Below are 16277 nucleotides of genomic sequence, written 5' to 3'. Positions count from 1 at the left end.
TTAACTCAGAAAACCCAGAGTAACTCCAGCAATGTGAGTGGGGCTGCGCTGTCTATACAAGAATGCACCTACAAGATTATTTTGTCTCATCATTGCCTAAACATTACAGAAGATTTTATAATTGCTTTCTGCCACTCACAAAAACAATGAATATGGAACTGGATTATTAATACTTTAAAGATATGAAATCAGATGCAGCACTCGCAGTGCCCTTCCACTACATATTCAGTGGTGGAAAAGAAATGATTAGGGTAAGACTGTAGGAGCAACCGTGACACAGAAAGATTTTACCATTAAGGGAGAGTGGCGTGGTCTCCACTCTCAGCAGTAATTTCCTTCCCCATTTGCACTGTGTCCTTTCCACTTTCCAAAAATCCTTGTTCCTCACAAACATGGACTGCTGCGAAGTCTGCCTGTCTGCCTGGCCCAACCTAAGCATGACAAACATGCCCTAGAGCTAAACTGCCAAGGAGAAGAGAGAGAAGTTTGGAGTGGCATGGGCTTTGTATGATTGCCCTTTGGGCCGGAAGTTGGAAGCCGGGAGAACTTAATTCCTCTGCTCTCCTTGAAGAACATGAGATGTTGATCTCAAGTGGTGGTAGAAAGTCCACCCAGAATATGGAGGAAAGTTGCCTCTTCCTGACGGATGGTGTGTTGCCACGCCAGCTCTCACTGGAGTTGATTGTAACTTGGGTCCGCACCCACAGGCAATTATGCTGGTGAAGATATTCAAAACCATTAGAGTTTCTTAAGATCTCATGTGTCATTCTCTGTCAGAGTGAGTGAATGAAAAGTAATCATGAAGGCCCTACTCAATGGCTTCAGCAAAGCCAAGAAATACTCTCAGTATTTGGTCTTGGTTCTCTAAGGCCAAAGCTCCAAGAATATGTCTATACCTTGATATTAAAGCATGACGATAATTCCATTAACTGAACTAACTTAAATGTTTCTACTTTTTCTTCTTTTTGCAGAGCCCTTTACATTTGGTGGGGACACAGCAACCCATGGCACCATTCCGGGTCCAGTATAAATGCCGGGAATGAAAGCTGCCCGGCACTGACTTACCTTCCTTTGCCAGCCACCCCTGGATGGATGGATCACTGAGCTGCTTCCCTGTCCTACATCTTCAGATAGGTTCTCTGCCTTAACAGTTCTTAATTTCAAATTTAAATGCTGTACATACTCTGCGTTGTGGTGTGCCATACCAGTATAGTCGTATCTGTGCTCCTCACCTGATTGCCTACCTCCTAGTATTTAAAAATCAAGCTCTCCTGCTGCATTCATAATTTGTGGGCCAATTATTCACAGACTTTGCAAATCTGATACACGAAACTCCCCAAACAGACATTCAGGACAAAAAGCTGCTATGTTTGGAAATTCTGCATGGAAGTTGTGCTAGAACCAGCGGAAAAGCAGGTCCCTTGCGCCAGGTCACTGCTTCCTGCAGGTCTCTTCGAACCAAGGCCGAAGTGGTGCCTTGTAGTAACTCCATACGGCTCCCTGGTGTGCACAAATACAGGACAGTGCTGAGCAGAGACCTCTGGACCAGATCCACAGCCACGATACACTAGCATGACTTATGTATCACTGCCTGTGTAGGTAGGTGAAGATCTGGCCTGCTCTGCCTACAATCGGTGCCAACTTTTTCAAATAAAATGCATTTGTAATAGAAAAATTGCAAGCATGGGAAACACTGGGGTCTCGTTCCACTGGAGCACCTAAAATTTCTACTGAGCTTTATTTGCTCCACAGGATTCAGAATCGGTCCTTGCATGAATATGCAATGAAAGTTTGATTGTGATGTTTGGCTTCTAATGAAAAGCAATTGGAAGAAAAGCCATTGCTATTCATTAGACTGGTTGTCCAATACCTAGAACACTTTTGCTTCCCTTTAACATGACTTACTTGTAGAATGAATTGCACAAACCTAAAAATATTTAATGCTATAAAGAATACCTAGTAAAAGTTGTTCAAAGACGCTGTCAAATAAGTTCAGATACCAACACTTTAACGGCTGTCAGATTTCATATATGATAATAGCTGGCATGTATTTTTAGTATTTTAAGTAAAGATTATTCATCCTTTTAGAAGTATTTGCAAAAAACTACAAATGGACTTTCAACAACAAAGTAAAAACTATGGGAATAACATCCATAGGAAAATAACACAGTGTATAATCCTTTAAATGGTTAGCTTACCTCAGTTATGGATACAACAATTTAACAAACTTTAATGATTTATATGGTTGGAAAATGATTCGTCCAACTTCTAATTTAGCTCATAATGGTCAGCTCTGCAAGAGCTGCACTCTTAATTGCTGTTTCAGAATCTCTTCCATAACTAAAAACTATTCCCTTGGTTTTCATGTGTGGTCGTTACCCAAAAGCATGTATTTTAATTTTAAAATTTGGAAATGTCCACAATATCTGATCAGGTATCTTGTTGTTTTGCGAAGATAATTTTTTTCCCAATGTGCATTTCTTTTTATTTTTCTGTTTAAGTAAATGTGGGGGTTGGGGGTTTTTTTTGTGTGTGTAGTTTTGTTTTGGTTCGGTTTTTTTTTTCCCCAAGAGAGGTAACTCAAAAAAGCAAAATTCTGCAATGGCAAACTTGACTTTAAACTAAAAAGGTCCCTAAAGGAAAGTATAACCTGAAGGTCACCATCAGTTTGGTTAGAATGAATAAAAGGCACCTGAAGCCAACTAAAACTGTGAATATTTAATAACACAGCACTGCAGATGGCTTCTGCTCTGTCCTAAATACAAGCACAATTCTGGACTAGTTTCTGCGTATTGCTGAGTTTGTCAGACTCTGTGTGATCTTGTGCCGTCTGAGAACTACATTCTTCTTCCTCCCACATCCTGCAAGAAGAGCCTGTGGACTGTTAGGGTATGTGATAAAAACCACATTCCCCCCCACACGCAGCGGAGCAGAGAAGCAAAAGCAGGTGGGGACCCTGAGCACTGCCCTGCCCCGCACTTCCCAGGGCTGGCCGTGTCCTGGGGTGACACCCACTGCCTGTGGGTATGGGACACATTGTGGGGTGCAGGGGAGGAGCAGCTTGCGGTTGCACAAGAATTCTTATGGCATGTTTAGGGGAGGACCCAAAGGTGGGGAAAGGGAGGGATCAAGGTGGGCTGGGGAGGAACAACGGTGGAAAAATGGAGGGATAAGGGGATAAAAGAGGCTGGTTGCATGTACACAGGCTGCTGAGTGGTTTGCTTTTCTGGCTGTGCCCTGTGCCTGATCAGTGCAGTCTGTCCTGTCTTCTCCTTACCCTCTGTTTTTAACTCTTTTCCTGGGTGCTCTTGTGTGTGCACATATGGATATGGGAGTGTGAGTGCAGCAACAGGAGTGGGACCATGGGTCGGAGGGGCCATGGGTCCATGGTGCCAGCAGCTGCAGGGAGTGTGGGTGTGCACATCGTGTGGGTGCGTTATGTCAGTGTGCGATCACTACCAAAAATCCAGCCAGGCTAGCTGGCGAGTAGGTGAAGTGTGTGTCTCCCAGGGTGAGGCATGTGGAGAAGCTGGCTGCTATAGGGACCAGGGGGTTCAGGCCAGCTGCTGCAGAGCCTGTGGGGTCTGGGGGTGGACTGAGACCCGTTTGTACGTGTGTGTGCATGTGTGTTTCTCTGGACAGGAGGCAGCTGGGGAGAGCGAGGATTCAGGACCAGCTACTGGAGGGATCCGCATTGTACATCTGCATTTTTATAGATATTTTGCAGTCACAGACCTTCACCCTGATCTGCCAGAGAGGGGAGCAGGATGAAGCCTTTGGTGCTGCTCATGTGAGTGCTGATTGTTTCTGTCTGTGTTGGCCAGGGGGGCCATCAGTGCATACACATGTTGTACATGTGTGTTTGTGCACGAGCCTACTGGGAATCCATGCGCAGCCTCACTGCAGGCTGGACCCAGGGGCATGGAGCTGTGGCAGCTTCGCCTCTGTCGGGCTACCAGATTTAGCAACTCCCTACCAGGCTAGAATCAGTCATGAAAATATTTGTCCTGAAAGGCAGGAGATATTTTTATTAAAGTGTAGGCTTTTGACAGGAAAGAAGTACCTGTTCTTGGCAGCCAGAGAGATACCAAACAAGCAGGTGAAGAAAAGTGGGCTTGACTCTGGGATCCCATCGCTGTGTGACTGCCCTGTAGTGGATGACAGCTCCATGCACTTGCCATACTTTCCTAGATAGAAAAAACCAAGGGAGCTGGATTAGTAAAGCAATGTGGTGGTCAAGTGATAGAGCTAAATGGGGTCTTCTACCTGGAAATAATTCAGAAGCTTCTGGGGGAGGGAAAGACAGCACTTGCCCACTGGGACAAGGTTAGATGGGTGTTAAAAGGTCATCACGATACCCTACTCAGGAGTGGATTAACAGTATCTAAATTCTTCTTCAAGTGTTTGTCCAGTCTGCTTTTAAATACAGCAGTGCTGAATTTCCATCGGGGATTTGTCCTCTTACCTGACTCTCCCTACTGTTAGAAAGCTTTTCTACATATCAGTAGCAGGAGTCAGAATGAGGTTTTATTCATACCACTACCACAAGGGTGTATGAAGCAGGAGATTTTTAAGCCCACAGAGAAAAAAAATAATGTATTTTGGCCTATCTTTGTAATTCTACCTTCTGTATGAAGTATGGATGTTAAAGGGAATGCAGTGGGGCATCTCTCAAAAAAACATCTTAGAAAATGCAATTGTTCCTCCTCCATGCATGCCATAAGCCAGATCCACCTGAGCAAAACCCGTGGCTTGGGCTGGCCAATCATTTATATCACTGTCCAGAAACTAAACACAAAACTATGTGTTGGTATTCATTTACATTGGGCTAAACAACTCCCATGTCTAGGCCAGTGAAACAAATGGTAGGAGTCTTCTTAATGAGAAAGAGGAAATCTAGAGAAATGAGCAATAAAACTATTTTAAATCCAATTTCCTTTAATAATTTTTGGATTTTATTGTATATTAAAGAAGAGTTTCAGAAAAAACCCCACAGAAACTATCACATTGCAGTCAAACGTTTTTTGATACTTTTGAGGAAAGTATAAACATTTTCCCTGAAATCATAAATTTCCTGTGGAAATATAATATTTGACAGAAAACTCATCAAAAGATTTTGAGTTAAAATTGTTGACCTACTGCAAGTGAATCTTCTCCAGTCAGCACGGTGAAAAGATAACCCGTCATATCAGCAGCCACCTCCCAGAATAATCGCAAATTCTTTTATGTCTTCCCTCTAATGAGGCTCACTGAAGGCCCCTCTCATCTGTACTTAGCCGTCAAGTATTTCAAGTGGTCTCTTTCTTTCCGCTAGTAACGGTATTCGATATCTTTTCTGTGCCACTGATTGTCACAGAAACCAGAAGTTTAGGCTTAGCATGTATACCTCCTGAAAATAGATATCTGGGGACTAAAAGATATGGCTGTAGCCATTGAGAGGTAAGCTAAAAATAATGACTTCCTTTCAAAAATAAATTAATTCTAAGGCCCTAGCTCTGTGCTGTGCCTAAGCGCTGTGCCAAGCAAAACTCGACTTAAGCATGTGTTTTGCTTTAAGCAAACACTTAAAATGGATTTGCAAAATAAGAATGGATTTCAGTTTAAGCACACGCTTAAGTGCTTTGCTGACCCAGGGTCCAAATGCCTCAGTTGCTAACCCATTGTTTACAGTTAGTCTTGGCATCTGTGTTGTAATTTTAAAGATATACAAGGGTTAGCAGAAATACTGAGGTAGCTTTGCTCATTTTAGGTGACACTGACAAACGTTAAGGGCTTTTAGGAAAAATATTTTTTTTAAACAGTCACATTTATAGCATAAACCAGTAGGCTTTATTGGCAGCAAGCATCTTTCCCAGTTATTTGGTACATTCTAAATGTGTGGGTCATCACATGTCAAAAAATATTTCCTCTCCACCGGTATGCAGTGGAAGGGGAATTAGACACAAGAAAGGCATTCAAAAGATAGCAAGCGTTTAATTGAAACAACCAAGGAGAAGCTTTCATCGTGTAGCCATTCCAAATGACATTGGACATGCGACTGATTGGCACAGCATTATTTATTTTTTTCACTTTGATCATAAAATTACTAGGAAAGGCTTAATAGAGTTATAAATATCTTGTTTCCATGAGAGTCCTGGGAAGATAATTATAGCACTGAAGTCTTTACAAAGATAGAGCATTTATAAAATGATATTATCTGAGGACTTCAATGGATAACGCAGGGAATTCTGCCCTCTATTCCCAGCTCTCCTGTTGACTCATTGTGCTCTTTGGGCGAATCACTTCATCCCTCAGTGACTCAGTTTCCTCATCTATACATTGGGGTAATAATGATAATTACCCACTGCTGCAAAGTCTATATGGATTAAAAGTATTGCTCACGCTCATCAGAGCACTCAAGTCTGCTTATTGCTAGTAACGGATGTCTGTAAGACTTTGGATAAGCTATATGCTTTCCTGAGTTGGAACCGTCATATTTGTGTTGCTGGGAAATTACATTACTTGTAGGGTTACAGTCAAAATATTCAGAAGAAATATTTTAAATCTCTTAGTTCACACTTTTTAAGACGCTGATGAAACAGCTGTATCCCAGACTCCTCAGAAATACTTTGTTTTTAATGCAAAGCTTGGAATTTAAAGACTATGGACAAGTTTCTTGTTGAGTAAAAATACAATGTCCTTTCATAAAACCAACCGCCACATAGGAGCGTTATCTAGAAGGCTGTCTAGCAGCTACCTGTGAGACAGGAACCACATCTATACTCTAACTTTCCTAAGTTGTACCAGGTTTTTTTACTTGTGTACTGCTTTTACTGCTTTAGAAGTTTGATACATCATCTTTCCCCAGAGTATTGGAGTAACAAGCATCGAAAGAGCTTAATGTACAAGTACAGTGCAACTATTACTGTGAAGTCTTTGCAGCTTTAAAAAAGACAAGTGAGGAAAGGAGTTGTGGCAAATGAGCAAACAACTGGGCCTGAGCTCCAGTGGGATACTATGCCTGAGGGGATAACATGGATTTTGGATATGAAAACAAGAAATTCTGTGCTGGAGAGGAGATACTACATCTCCCATCGACAGCACTGTAACCACCCTGGCTGTGATTCCAAAAGGCTGTGGATAAATTTGAGAGAGCTCAGAGCTGAATCAGAAAGTTGATGAAAATGTTGCTAAGCCTGCCAACCCTTGGAGTCAATCTGGTTAGCTTAAGAAAGGGAATGCTTAGAAGCGACTTGAGAACAGGCTGAGGATACCGAAATTCAATAACGGATGGCCTTTGGGGCTTGCTCTACCTTTCTGCAGCGGACTGAAATGAAAAGGAGCAGATTCCCACCTGAAATGAGGTAAAATGGAGATCAGGAAATTGAATTGTTTTACCAAGGACTGAAATTACATTTCTATATTAATAGTCCTGAAAACAAAACTGCACGTTTTTCTGAAGAAGAGGCTTTTGATCTGGTGTGTGTGCACTCCTGGGGTGGAGAGAGGAGGGAAAGGCAACCTGATTACTTTTCAGGAATCTGCAAAACATAAATCAGAAAAGTCTGAAGACCTAAATTCTCTATACAGGCATTCCACTTCTGTAAAGCAACTTTTAGGTAGTCTACAAAGGCAGAAAACATCTTTTCTGAGGGTATGATACTGGTCACACAAGGTACGGTTTAGAAGACATCAGTTCAGGTAATCACAGCTGGCCAGAGAAGCCTAAGGCTAAGGAGGATGGTGTTCTTTACAAAGTGTAATTAGGGAATGGCAAGATTTGGCATTCTTATTTTCCTGGATCCTCGCTCAGAGATTTCTGTGAACACCCGACCCAAGTAAGAGCCAAGTGAGGCTCTGTGGATGTAGTCCTTCAGCACTGCATTTTCAGACTCCTCTAGCTAAGGGGTCTTACACTGGTAAAGTGTGCTCCAAGCTGAAGGTAGGGCTCTGTCACTCTTTCTCATGCCAAAGGTCTCAATCATAGCTAGACTTGATTATCTTGAATAAACACAAAAATTTCAGAGGGTTCATAATGTTGGTCTTTGTTACTGCTGACACAGATCCAGAGGCAATTTCAAGGCACTGGCCTTTTATCTGGCCTTTATTCTGAAAACCATCATTGCTCAGAAAAGCATTAAGTGTGTCCTTCTGTTTCCTTGATACCAAAAGAAAATCAAATGCTTTCCAGTATCATGCCATGGCTGCCCGAGTGTGATTCCCAGGTTAAAATGAATAGATGAGCAGTGCAAGATACTTAGAGTTCTACTCTTTAAGTAATTCATTACAACTCAAGATACTGCCTTTGACACTCTTCCTCTGTCCAGACCTTGGTATTATCATTTACTATTTTAAGCTCGTTTATAGAACTGGAATAATACACAGATGAAAAAGATGATTACAAGGGTGCTTTCAGGCATTAAACCTGAGGTTTGAAGTTCCTTTTTTTGAAAAAATAAACCAAAGAATGTTTTACTGTCTGAAAACCTGGCAACTGGTCTTTGCTTACCATGAACTGAAATAATGCACCACTGTGTTACAAGCCAGTCTCATCACAATGATCTGATTGTTCCTTAAAATAATAAAAAAGGCCCAAATCAGCAGAAGATGGTTATATTCTGTCCTTTGGGTATTAATCAACATATTCAGCCTTGCTAAATTTTTCTTAGAGTCTCTGGCCCTGCAGTCTGGTTCAGAGGTTTAGTGGACATGCACAGTTTGCATGTGTGGGCATATAGGTCTGTAGGAACAAACTGGGTAATGAGTTCTCTACGTACCCACAAGCCAGGACAAATCCAAGTGACAGAACATAGCAAAAGCTGCAATCACTAAAGCATCTGCCCTGAGCTACCACACCTGCCAGCACTGATCTGCACATGACAAGATACATTTATCCCTCCACACGGAGACATGCCAGCATTGGCATCTTTGTACAGGGGTCGAAGGTGGAAGCTGGGCAAAGGGTGGGAGCTGGGGCTGTCCAGCCCTCTGGACTCCGAGCATCTCACAACTTGGGAGCGTGCTGTGCCACTGGATGTCTTGATGGGCTGGTTGTCTGAATGGGACATCTCTAGCACAGGCTCTTTCTGCAAATAGACTCACACAATGAATTTACAGCACAGCGGGCTTCTTCCAGAGGTGCAACTGGAGCAGCCCAAGGCCAGAATCTAAACCAGAGGCCCTGCTTCTTCTCTCCCTTCGCTTTTAACTTCCCTTTACTGTTCCTTTCTTCCCTGGGAACTTCACTAGTGCCCTTTTTCTCTCTTTCCAGCTCAGCTGTAAGTCCAGCTTACTCTTTCCTTCAGGATTTTCAGATATCTAGGCTACTAAATATCTGAAAAGCTTAAAGTTGGAGTGCAACACTGCAAGGCTAAGACTGGCAGATGAGTGCCTTGGGAGGACATAATGCCTGGATGGACTGGCCATCTCTTTTGGAGCTCTGTCACACAGCTGGGAGAGCAGGAGGAAAGGGTAGAGACTTCCCTCTGGCTGATGTGGACAAAGCACACCTTCAGAGGTTGCTCTGCCGCAATGACTCATGTCGTGGAAGCAATGACTGCCCAAGAATACCTGTGTCATGAAGACCATTTCCATTTTGCCATCTCCAGTGTTCACTGTGCACAAGGGCTGGCAGTACGTAGGCACTGGCACCATCTAGGGGCCAACTGTCAATCACTGATGTATTTCTAGATCAGTGCCATACTATATAAAAATAATAATATATATCGGCATACACTAACATAATGTGTCTAAACAAAACATGTCTTAGTAGAAGTGTTGAAAAAGACCGTGTGTGTAAGTTTTTACTCCTAGGCACAATTCAGGCACAAAAATATAGGCTCAGTTGTTACTTACCTGCTTGAGCTACTTATTTTCTATTAACTGAGTGTGTATGTGGTGTCATGTTCTGACTAATAACTCATCGTTCACACTCTTCTGCTTCCAATGATACTCCAATTATGCCTTCAACAGTTGCCTAAAAGTGTCAGAATAATGAATGAACATTCCAGAAATAAAAGAAAAACACAAAAAGCCTTAAAACTATGGATCACACTTTAAGAGAATGAAACACATAAATAATTTTTTATGATCTCTCAATATAAACAAAACTCCTTAAGCTGACATTTTTGAAAGCCTTTCTGTGTCAATCTCTATAATTATGGATAAAGATTAATAAAAGGCAAAGAAATCTAGTACCATGGACTTCTCCATCAAACCTGTCTAGCACTGCTTCAGAACTAGGGCTCCTAAATTCTGCTTCTCAACAATTAATAAACAATAATTACCACACTATTCGTTTTATAGGAGTAAATTGTGTCTTGCAGTTGATTACACTCTGTGGCCTTCTAATTAGCACATGTAAAAATAGTATTTGTCGTACCTTTGTTTTCTTACTTGTTTACATTCTGAAGCAGATTAAATAATATATTCAGAAGCTCAGTCTGTATTTAGGTACCTAAATAAGCATCTTGATTTTTCAGAGCACCTACAAGTCTCAGAGTTGCACAGTGCTTCTGAAAATCAGGCCATTTATTTAGGTGTCTATATTTAGGTACATGAGTTTGAAGCGTTTGGCTTGAGGTCACATAGCTATGGCTCATTGCATTTTTTTTAATTTCCATTTGGGTCATAATGGGCAAGTCACTTCTAATAATTCTCATCACAAATCTAAGAAATAGCAAGAGGGGTGGTAAGAATTGCTTATTAAATACCATCATGATGCTTAGCACTTCCTCCAACACATGAAGTTTCCTTCCTGGAGAATTTCAGTCTAAAAAAAAGATAGAAATCAGTGCATCAGAAAGGTAAGACAGTATGTTTAGAGACTGAACTTATGTTCTGGTTAAACTGTGCTCATTTCCTGGATTTTATTTGTCTGGCATCTTTGTCATTCCTTCTATAAGCTTATGATCATTTTGACAAGTCAGATGTTTTAGCTCCCCGTATTTTGATTGGGTAAATCCTAGAAACCAAGTGCTTCTACTTGTTAACACATGGCAGCAAACCACAGTTTATTCTTGAGGAATTTGAGCTAACATTATCAGTCAGGCTCTTGAATTGAGACTATACCTCCAAGACTGCTTTTGAATTGGCATGGTAGCTTGCACAGGCCTGACCATAGTGAGCCAGTTATGAAATAAACAGTCTAAGACTCTGCAGAGAGAGAAGATCACTGGGAAAAGGACATCAAGAGGAAAAGACAATCTTTTAAAGAAACAAGGAAATCAGTTTCCTTAACATCCTACCTCTGCAGTTTGTCATCCCTTTACTATACAATGTGAGATGCTTGTAGCTTTGGTAGCAGGTACACACACAATTGGCGATTCACACAGCGCTGCCTTCATTTTGCATAGAGATGGTAGCTGGGAAGAAACCGGCAGCCCATAGGTGAAAACAATCATCTTAAATACCTCATATATTTCAACAAAATTAAAACCTCCTCGTCTTTCAGCATCCTCTTTCAAATGGGAGAATTTAAATCTGGCCATAATATTTCAGATTTGAGAGAACTGTACTTGTACTTTAAGGATGGTATTTGTTACAGAACAAAAGGCTTTTTTTTTTTTTCTTTCTTGAAATGGAGATTGTTTTAAAAGTCAATGAAACTCATTTTTCCCCTTGATCTGTCATGCATCTAGGCTAAAAAAACATCTCTTGGTTAAAAATATTCCTTAACCAGAAATTGGGACATGGCATTTTTGTTGTCTTCAAAACTGAGGGTTAGCTGTAAGGTAATAAAGCTCTGTTTTGTGGGACTTTATGTTAGATATGGAATTTTTGCAATGTCAAATCAAAAAGACTTTTTTTCAGGCAACGCTCACTCTCAGAAGTGGATGGAAAATGTGAAGACTCTTTGTTCCTGTTCTCATTGCCCTAAAAGACATGAGCCTCCTGTCTGACCTCTGTCTGACCTGAGGATGCTCAGAAACAAGAGGAATATACCAGAGAGAGGGTTTAGGGAGCAACAGAGCCAAATGCAGGGCTGTCCCACTGCAAGGCTGGGAGCTCAGGGGTTCCCAGAGCAGTGCCACAGATTCTCCCCACTTGCCTAACCCCCACATACCAGATTTGGAGAGATTTAGAGAGAACTGGCATCCCTGTGCACAGCTGAAGCATGCGCTTCTCTGCATCTCCAAATCCCCGAAGAAGGAAACGGCCCTGCTCCATGATCAACGTGCTCATGGAGTGTCATGGGCAAGGGCATTACAGGCACTAACGTTTTACAGCAAGTGAAGGATACTCTCCCTTTCTGCAGCAATTTTTCAATTGGTGCAATTATTAATCATTCTTCCTGCACCCAGAACTATGCAAAATGCTCTGTAGATAAATGAAAAAAAAAAGAAAAAGAGACGGCCTTTGCTTTATGCATTTTTATTTAAACATCTGCAATACGTTGTATCTAAGCTGCTTTGCAAAATTGCTACACACATACAGGATGGAACTGAAGAGGTGTCGAGGCAATGTTGTCTCACTGTACTGAGTGACTGGGTGATAAAATAGCAGATGAAATTCAGCAGTGATAAGTGCAAAGTAATGTACGTGGGAAAAAATAACCCTAACTATACATACATAGACACTGGTTTGAGCTAATCACTTTTGCTGCAGGAGATCTGGAGGTTGAAGTGGAAAGCTCCCTGGAAATGTTAGTGTGGGGCTAGGAAGTGGTCAAAAATAGGAATTGAATGTTAAGAATTAGTAGCTCCCCCCCTAGACGATGAGGGGACCCCCAAAGTCATAGGACTCTATCGCTCATATGCTCAGAGTTCTTCTGAGTCCCTCGGCCATACAGCTCTTGCCTATTCCAGATCCAGCAAAATTCAATAGTCATTTTAGTAGAATCAAACTTTTAAAGAAAGTAGTGTTTTCTAGTAAGATTAGAAAGGATAGAGAGGATGGTGATAAAGTTTCACACTGGAAATAGAGAAAACCACATCAGCTTGAAAGAGGGACAGCTGAAGGGAAATCCAATTAAAGCCTGGAAAATAATGATGGTGAGAAGGTCAAAAAAGAAATTTCATTTACTGTCTCTATAACAAAGGAACACTTAATAAAACAATCAGGAAGAAGACTTGAAATTGTTTTTACACAATGAAGAACTATCATGGCACAGCACATTGTGGAAAGCAAAACTACAAACGGGCTCAAAAAGAGTTAAGACAAGCTCCTAGAGAACAGGACCACTGGTAGCTACTAAGCGTAGTAGCTTGGATACAACCCTGAGTTGCAAAAGTCCCTACCTCACTAGCTGCTGGAAAATTATAAGGTAAATAGGAGAAGAATACATGGTCTATTTTTACACTGTTTTACTAAGCATCCAGTCTTGGCTGCTGGAGACAAGATACAGAGCTAGATGGATCCAACTGTGTTTTTATATTCTAAAAAAGTAACAGAAACAATCAAGGGTATGCTGATGCTGATAGAGTCAACATTAATTTTACTTGCTTTATCCACTCTAATCCCCAGACTCAGCCATTTGCAAGAAATCATAATCCATATCTGGCCAAAGAATTTGGGATTATCCCAGTGAGCAGAAATGTAAAAGAAGAAGCGTTCACTTCTTGAGAATCTACAGATTTTGAGACATTACTTACTCATTTCTTCTGAAAAGAGAAAACTTTGTCACCAAAGCTCCTGCAAAGGCTGCAGGAGTGAGTCAGTGTTTGTGTTTTGATGATCAGAAATCAGCATAACACAGTGGCCCAAAGTCTTCTGGTTAGGTACTTTATTTGTGTTGAAATTCACCGTGGTTGCTTCAGTACATTTGAGAGGCCAGTTTTGCTTACAGATTAAATCTGTAGATAAGAAGCAGGTGCAGAGTGAAGATAATGAGCAGCTCAGGATTTGGATGAGATGGGCTAAGCCTGTGCTCTGAGATATCAGTAACAAAACTCCCACTCAGTTCTGTGGGAGCAGGACTACAGCACTGCTTGCAAATCTTGCAAGTAGCAGCTGTTTTATCACCTCCTTTGGTATCCTTTCCAGAATTTCAGCTTCCTCCAGGTTTTGGCACTCTGCAACTGCTTGGGTTGTGGGAAGATGCCCACAGCATTTAAGAAGCACAAGGTGCTCACTCGGGCTGTGTGGCCTGAATAGCACTAGGTAAACAGTGAGACTCCAAGAAGGACATTCTCTCAGTTGCTATTACTTTCTTATTTTTGCAGCGCCACTTTTCCATGTCTAAATAATATATTACTTTGTGACCTTTCCCAACAGAAATCCTTAATGTTTACAACAGGGGATATTAAAAGCCCTGTAATTGTTGCCATTCTCATTATTATCTAATTTGAAGGACATTTTTACTGCAAACACTGGAATTCTGGGTTTTTTTGCCCTTCATTTTAGCAATAATGTCTGGATGCATATAAAAGCATTGCCAAAGTACTGTCTTAGGTATTCCTGATTTTTCCTCAACATGGATTAGCTTGCTTTCATAACTGCAGAGATTCCCATTTTACTACAAGGAAAGCACACGCTAGGGCAACTTCATCACAATGAAAATATTCTTCCCAATAAGAAAATACGGAAGAAAAAAAAAGAATAAAACTTGAGACTGGCTACTATGAACAAGACACAATTAAGAGGTATGTGTATAAGAAGACACAAGGAAAGTGCATAACATAAAAAATGAGACAGAAAAAGCACGGTGGATGTTCTTCCTACTCAGAATATTAAAATAAGACATTATGTAAAGGGAACACATGTAAATGGAGACAAAGGAAGATATCCTACCACGTTAATTCGTAAAAAAAAAAAACCCCAAACAACAAGCATATAATTTGATTTAAAACCTGATTGGTTTATATTGTGACATCTTTGGTTCCATAGCTTGCTTTCTCTTCTGCATAGTGCCTAAAGCAATAAGGTCATGGTCAGGGATTAATAGTTGACACACAAGGATAAAACAAAAAGAAATAATAATTACTACTATCAGTTACCTATCATATTTAAAAGAAAAAAAAATAGAACCAAAGAAGAAATCCTGGAAGGTGTCTAAACCAGATGTGCATCAAGGCATAAGTCAGCCCTTAGTTAATGGGACCAGGAAGAAACTCTTCTGTTGCAAGTACAACAATCTACAATGCATTGCGTTTAGGTATTTGCAGAGATGAGGTGGGATCACTATTGATCTCATTCATTACAACAGTTTTTTTCTGCTATTATTGGAAAGTGCTGCTATAAATGGCATACATCTTTATATATATTTTTAACTAATGGAGAATTACTCTTTCCATGGATTTTTTTATAGTCTATTTAATAATTATACGGGAGCCTTCTAGTTCTCCATTATATTCTATAGATTTTCAAAGCCATCTTTACAGAAACCTATTTACATTTCTGTATCACCCTATTGATTAAATCCTTCTGTGTTATATTCCAAAGTGAAGAGACCGCAGAAAATCAGCATTAGCCTCTGATGCTTAGCCGTCTCGGACATACAGCTGGACGAGAGAAAATAGTCCTTCCTTTAATAAAGCGTGCCTTAGGGGTATCTGAATGCTTTCTCTTCTTTTTAAAATCATGACCACAATCAGCCTTTTTCCACTGTAATCCTGGTGTTCCTTAAGAGCCCTACAAATGCACCTTCTGGCCTCGTCTGTAACGGGGAGGTACACCTTTATTCACCTGTTAGTCTGAAGAAGAGATGAACGACAACTGGATCCATTCCAGATGGAGCTCACTTCAAGGGCCAGTTTTCTTATTGGTGGTCAGAAGTGGGAATGGTGGTTGGGAGGTCCATCCCCCAGAGGCATTTAGGCCCCCTACAAAATCACCACAGGGGGCATTAGGAGGTTTGTCACTAAAACTATGGCAAGGTGTGCTGGCACTGTGTGGGCGTCCATTCCACTTCTCTCTGCATCCCACTCCACCTCTCTCCATCCCATCTCACCTCACCTCTCCCCTACCCTACCCCATCCCACCTCACCTCACCTCTCTTCACCCCACCCCATCCTCCCCACCTCTCCTCTCCTCACCCCATCCCATCACCCCTCACCTTACCTCTCCTCACCCCATCTTGCCCCCCCTCTCCTCACCCAATGTCTCCTCTCCTCAAGCCATCCCATCCCATCCCACTCCTCTCCTCACCCCACCCCATTCCACCTTACCTCACCCCATCCCTCCTTACCTCAGAGCAGGGGGGCCAACACCCTGAGGGAGGGAAGCTTTGCCACGCACTAGTAACGAGGACACAAACCGCTGCCTGGTTCCTATCGCTCCCTGGGTGCCGGGAGCGACGTAAGATCCTCCCCCGGCTCACCTGTCCGCACACGGAGCGGGGAACGGGGAACGCCGCTACC

At 41.6% G+C, this 16277-nt stretch overlaps 1 protein-coding gene and 1 long non-coding RNA gene across 2 annotated transcripts in view; one reads left to right on the top strand and one right to left on the bottom strand.

Annotated features, from left to right (window-relative positions):
- Window positions 1-1043, top strand: part of CYP39A1 (cytochrome P450 family 39 subfamily A member 1) — a 25060-nt gene extending 24017 nt beyond the window's left edge. The window contains exon 12 of the mRNA XM_072857767.1: window positions 972-1043. Coding sequence (XP_072713868.1) covers window positions 972-1043 — 72 coding nt within the window. The remainder of the gene's footprint in view (window positions 1-971) is intronic.
- LOC140649924 (uncharacterized) overlaps window positions 1-16277 on the bottom strand; it is a 21234-nt gene extending 4957 nt beyond the window's left edge. The window contains exons 1-6 of the long non-coding RNA XR_012041799.1: window positions 16106-16277; window positions 15604-15740; window positions 11226-11342; window positions 10692-10750; window positions 9835-9955; window positions 4064-4187 (exon numbers count right to left, since the gene is read on the bottom strand). This is a non-coding gene — a long non-coding RNA (uncharacterized lncRNA). The remainder of the gene's footprint in view (window positions 1-4063; window positions 4188-9834; window positions 9956-10691; window positions 10751-11225; window positions 11343-15603; window positions 15741-16105) is intronic.

The sequence above is a fragment of the Ciconia boyciana genome, chromosome 3 (assembly GCF_034638445.1).
Source record: "Ciconia boyciana chromosome 3, ASM3463844v1, whole genome shotgun sequence".
NCBI classification, from domain to species: Eukaryota; Metazoa; Chordata; class Aves; order Ciconiiformes; family Ciconiidae; genus Ciconia; species Ciconia boyciana.
The sequence above is the reverse complement of the archived record's forward strand: the minus strand, read 5'-3'. Positions and strand labels throughout refer to the sequence as shown.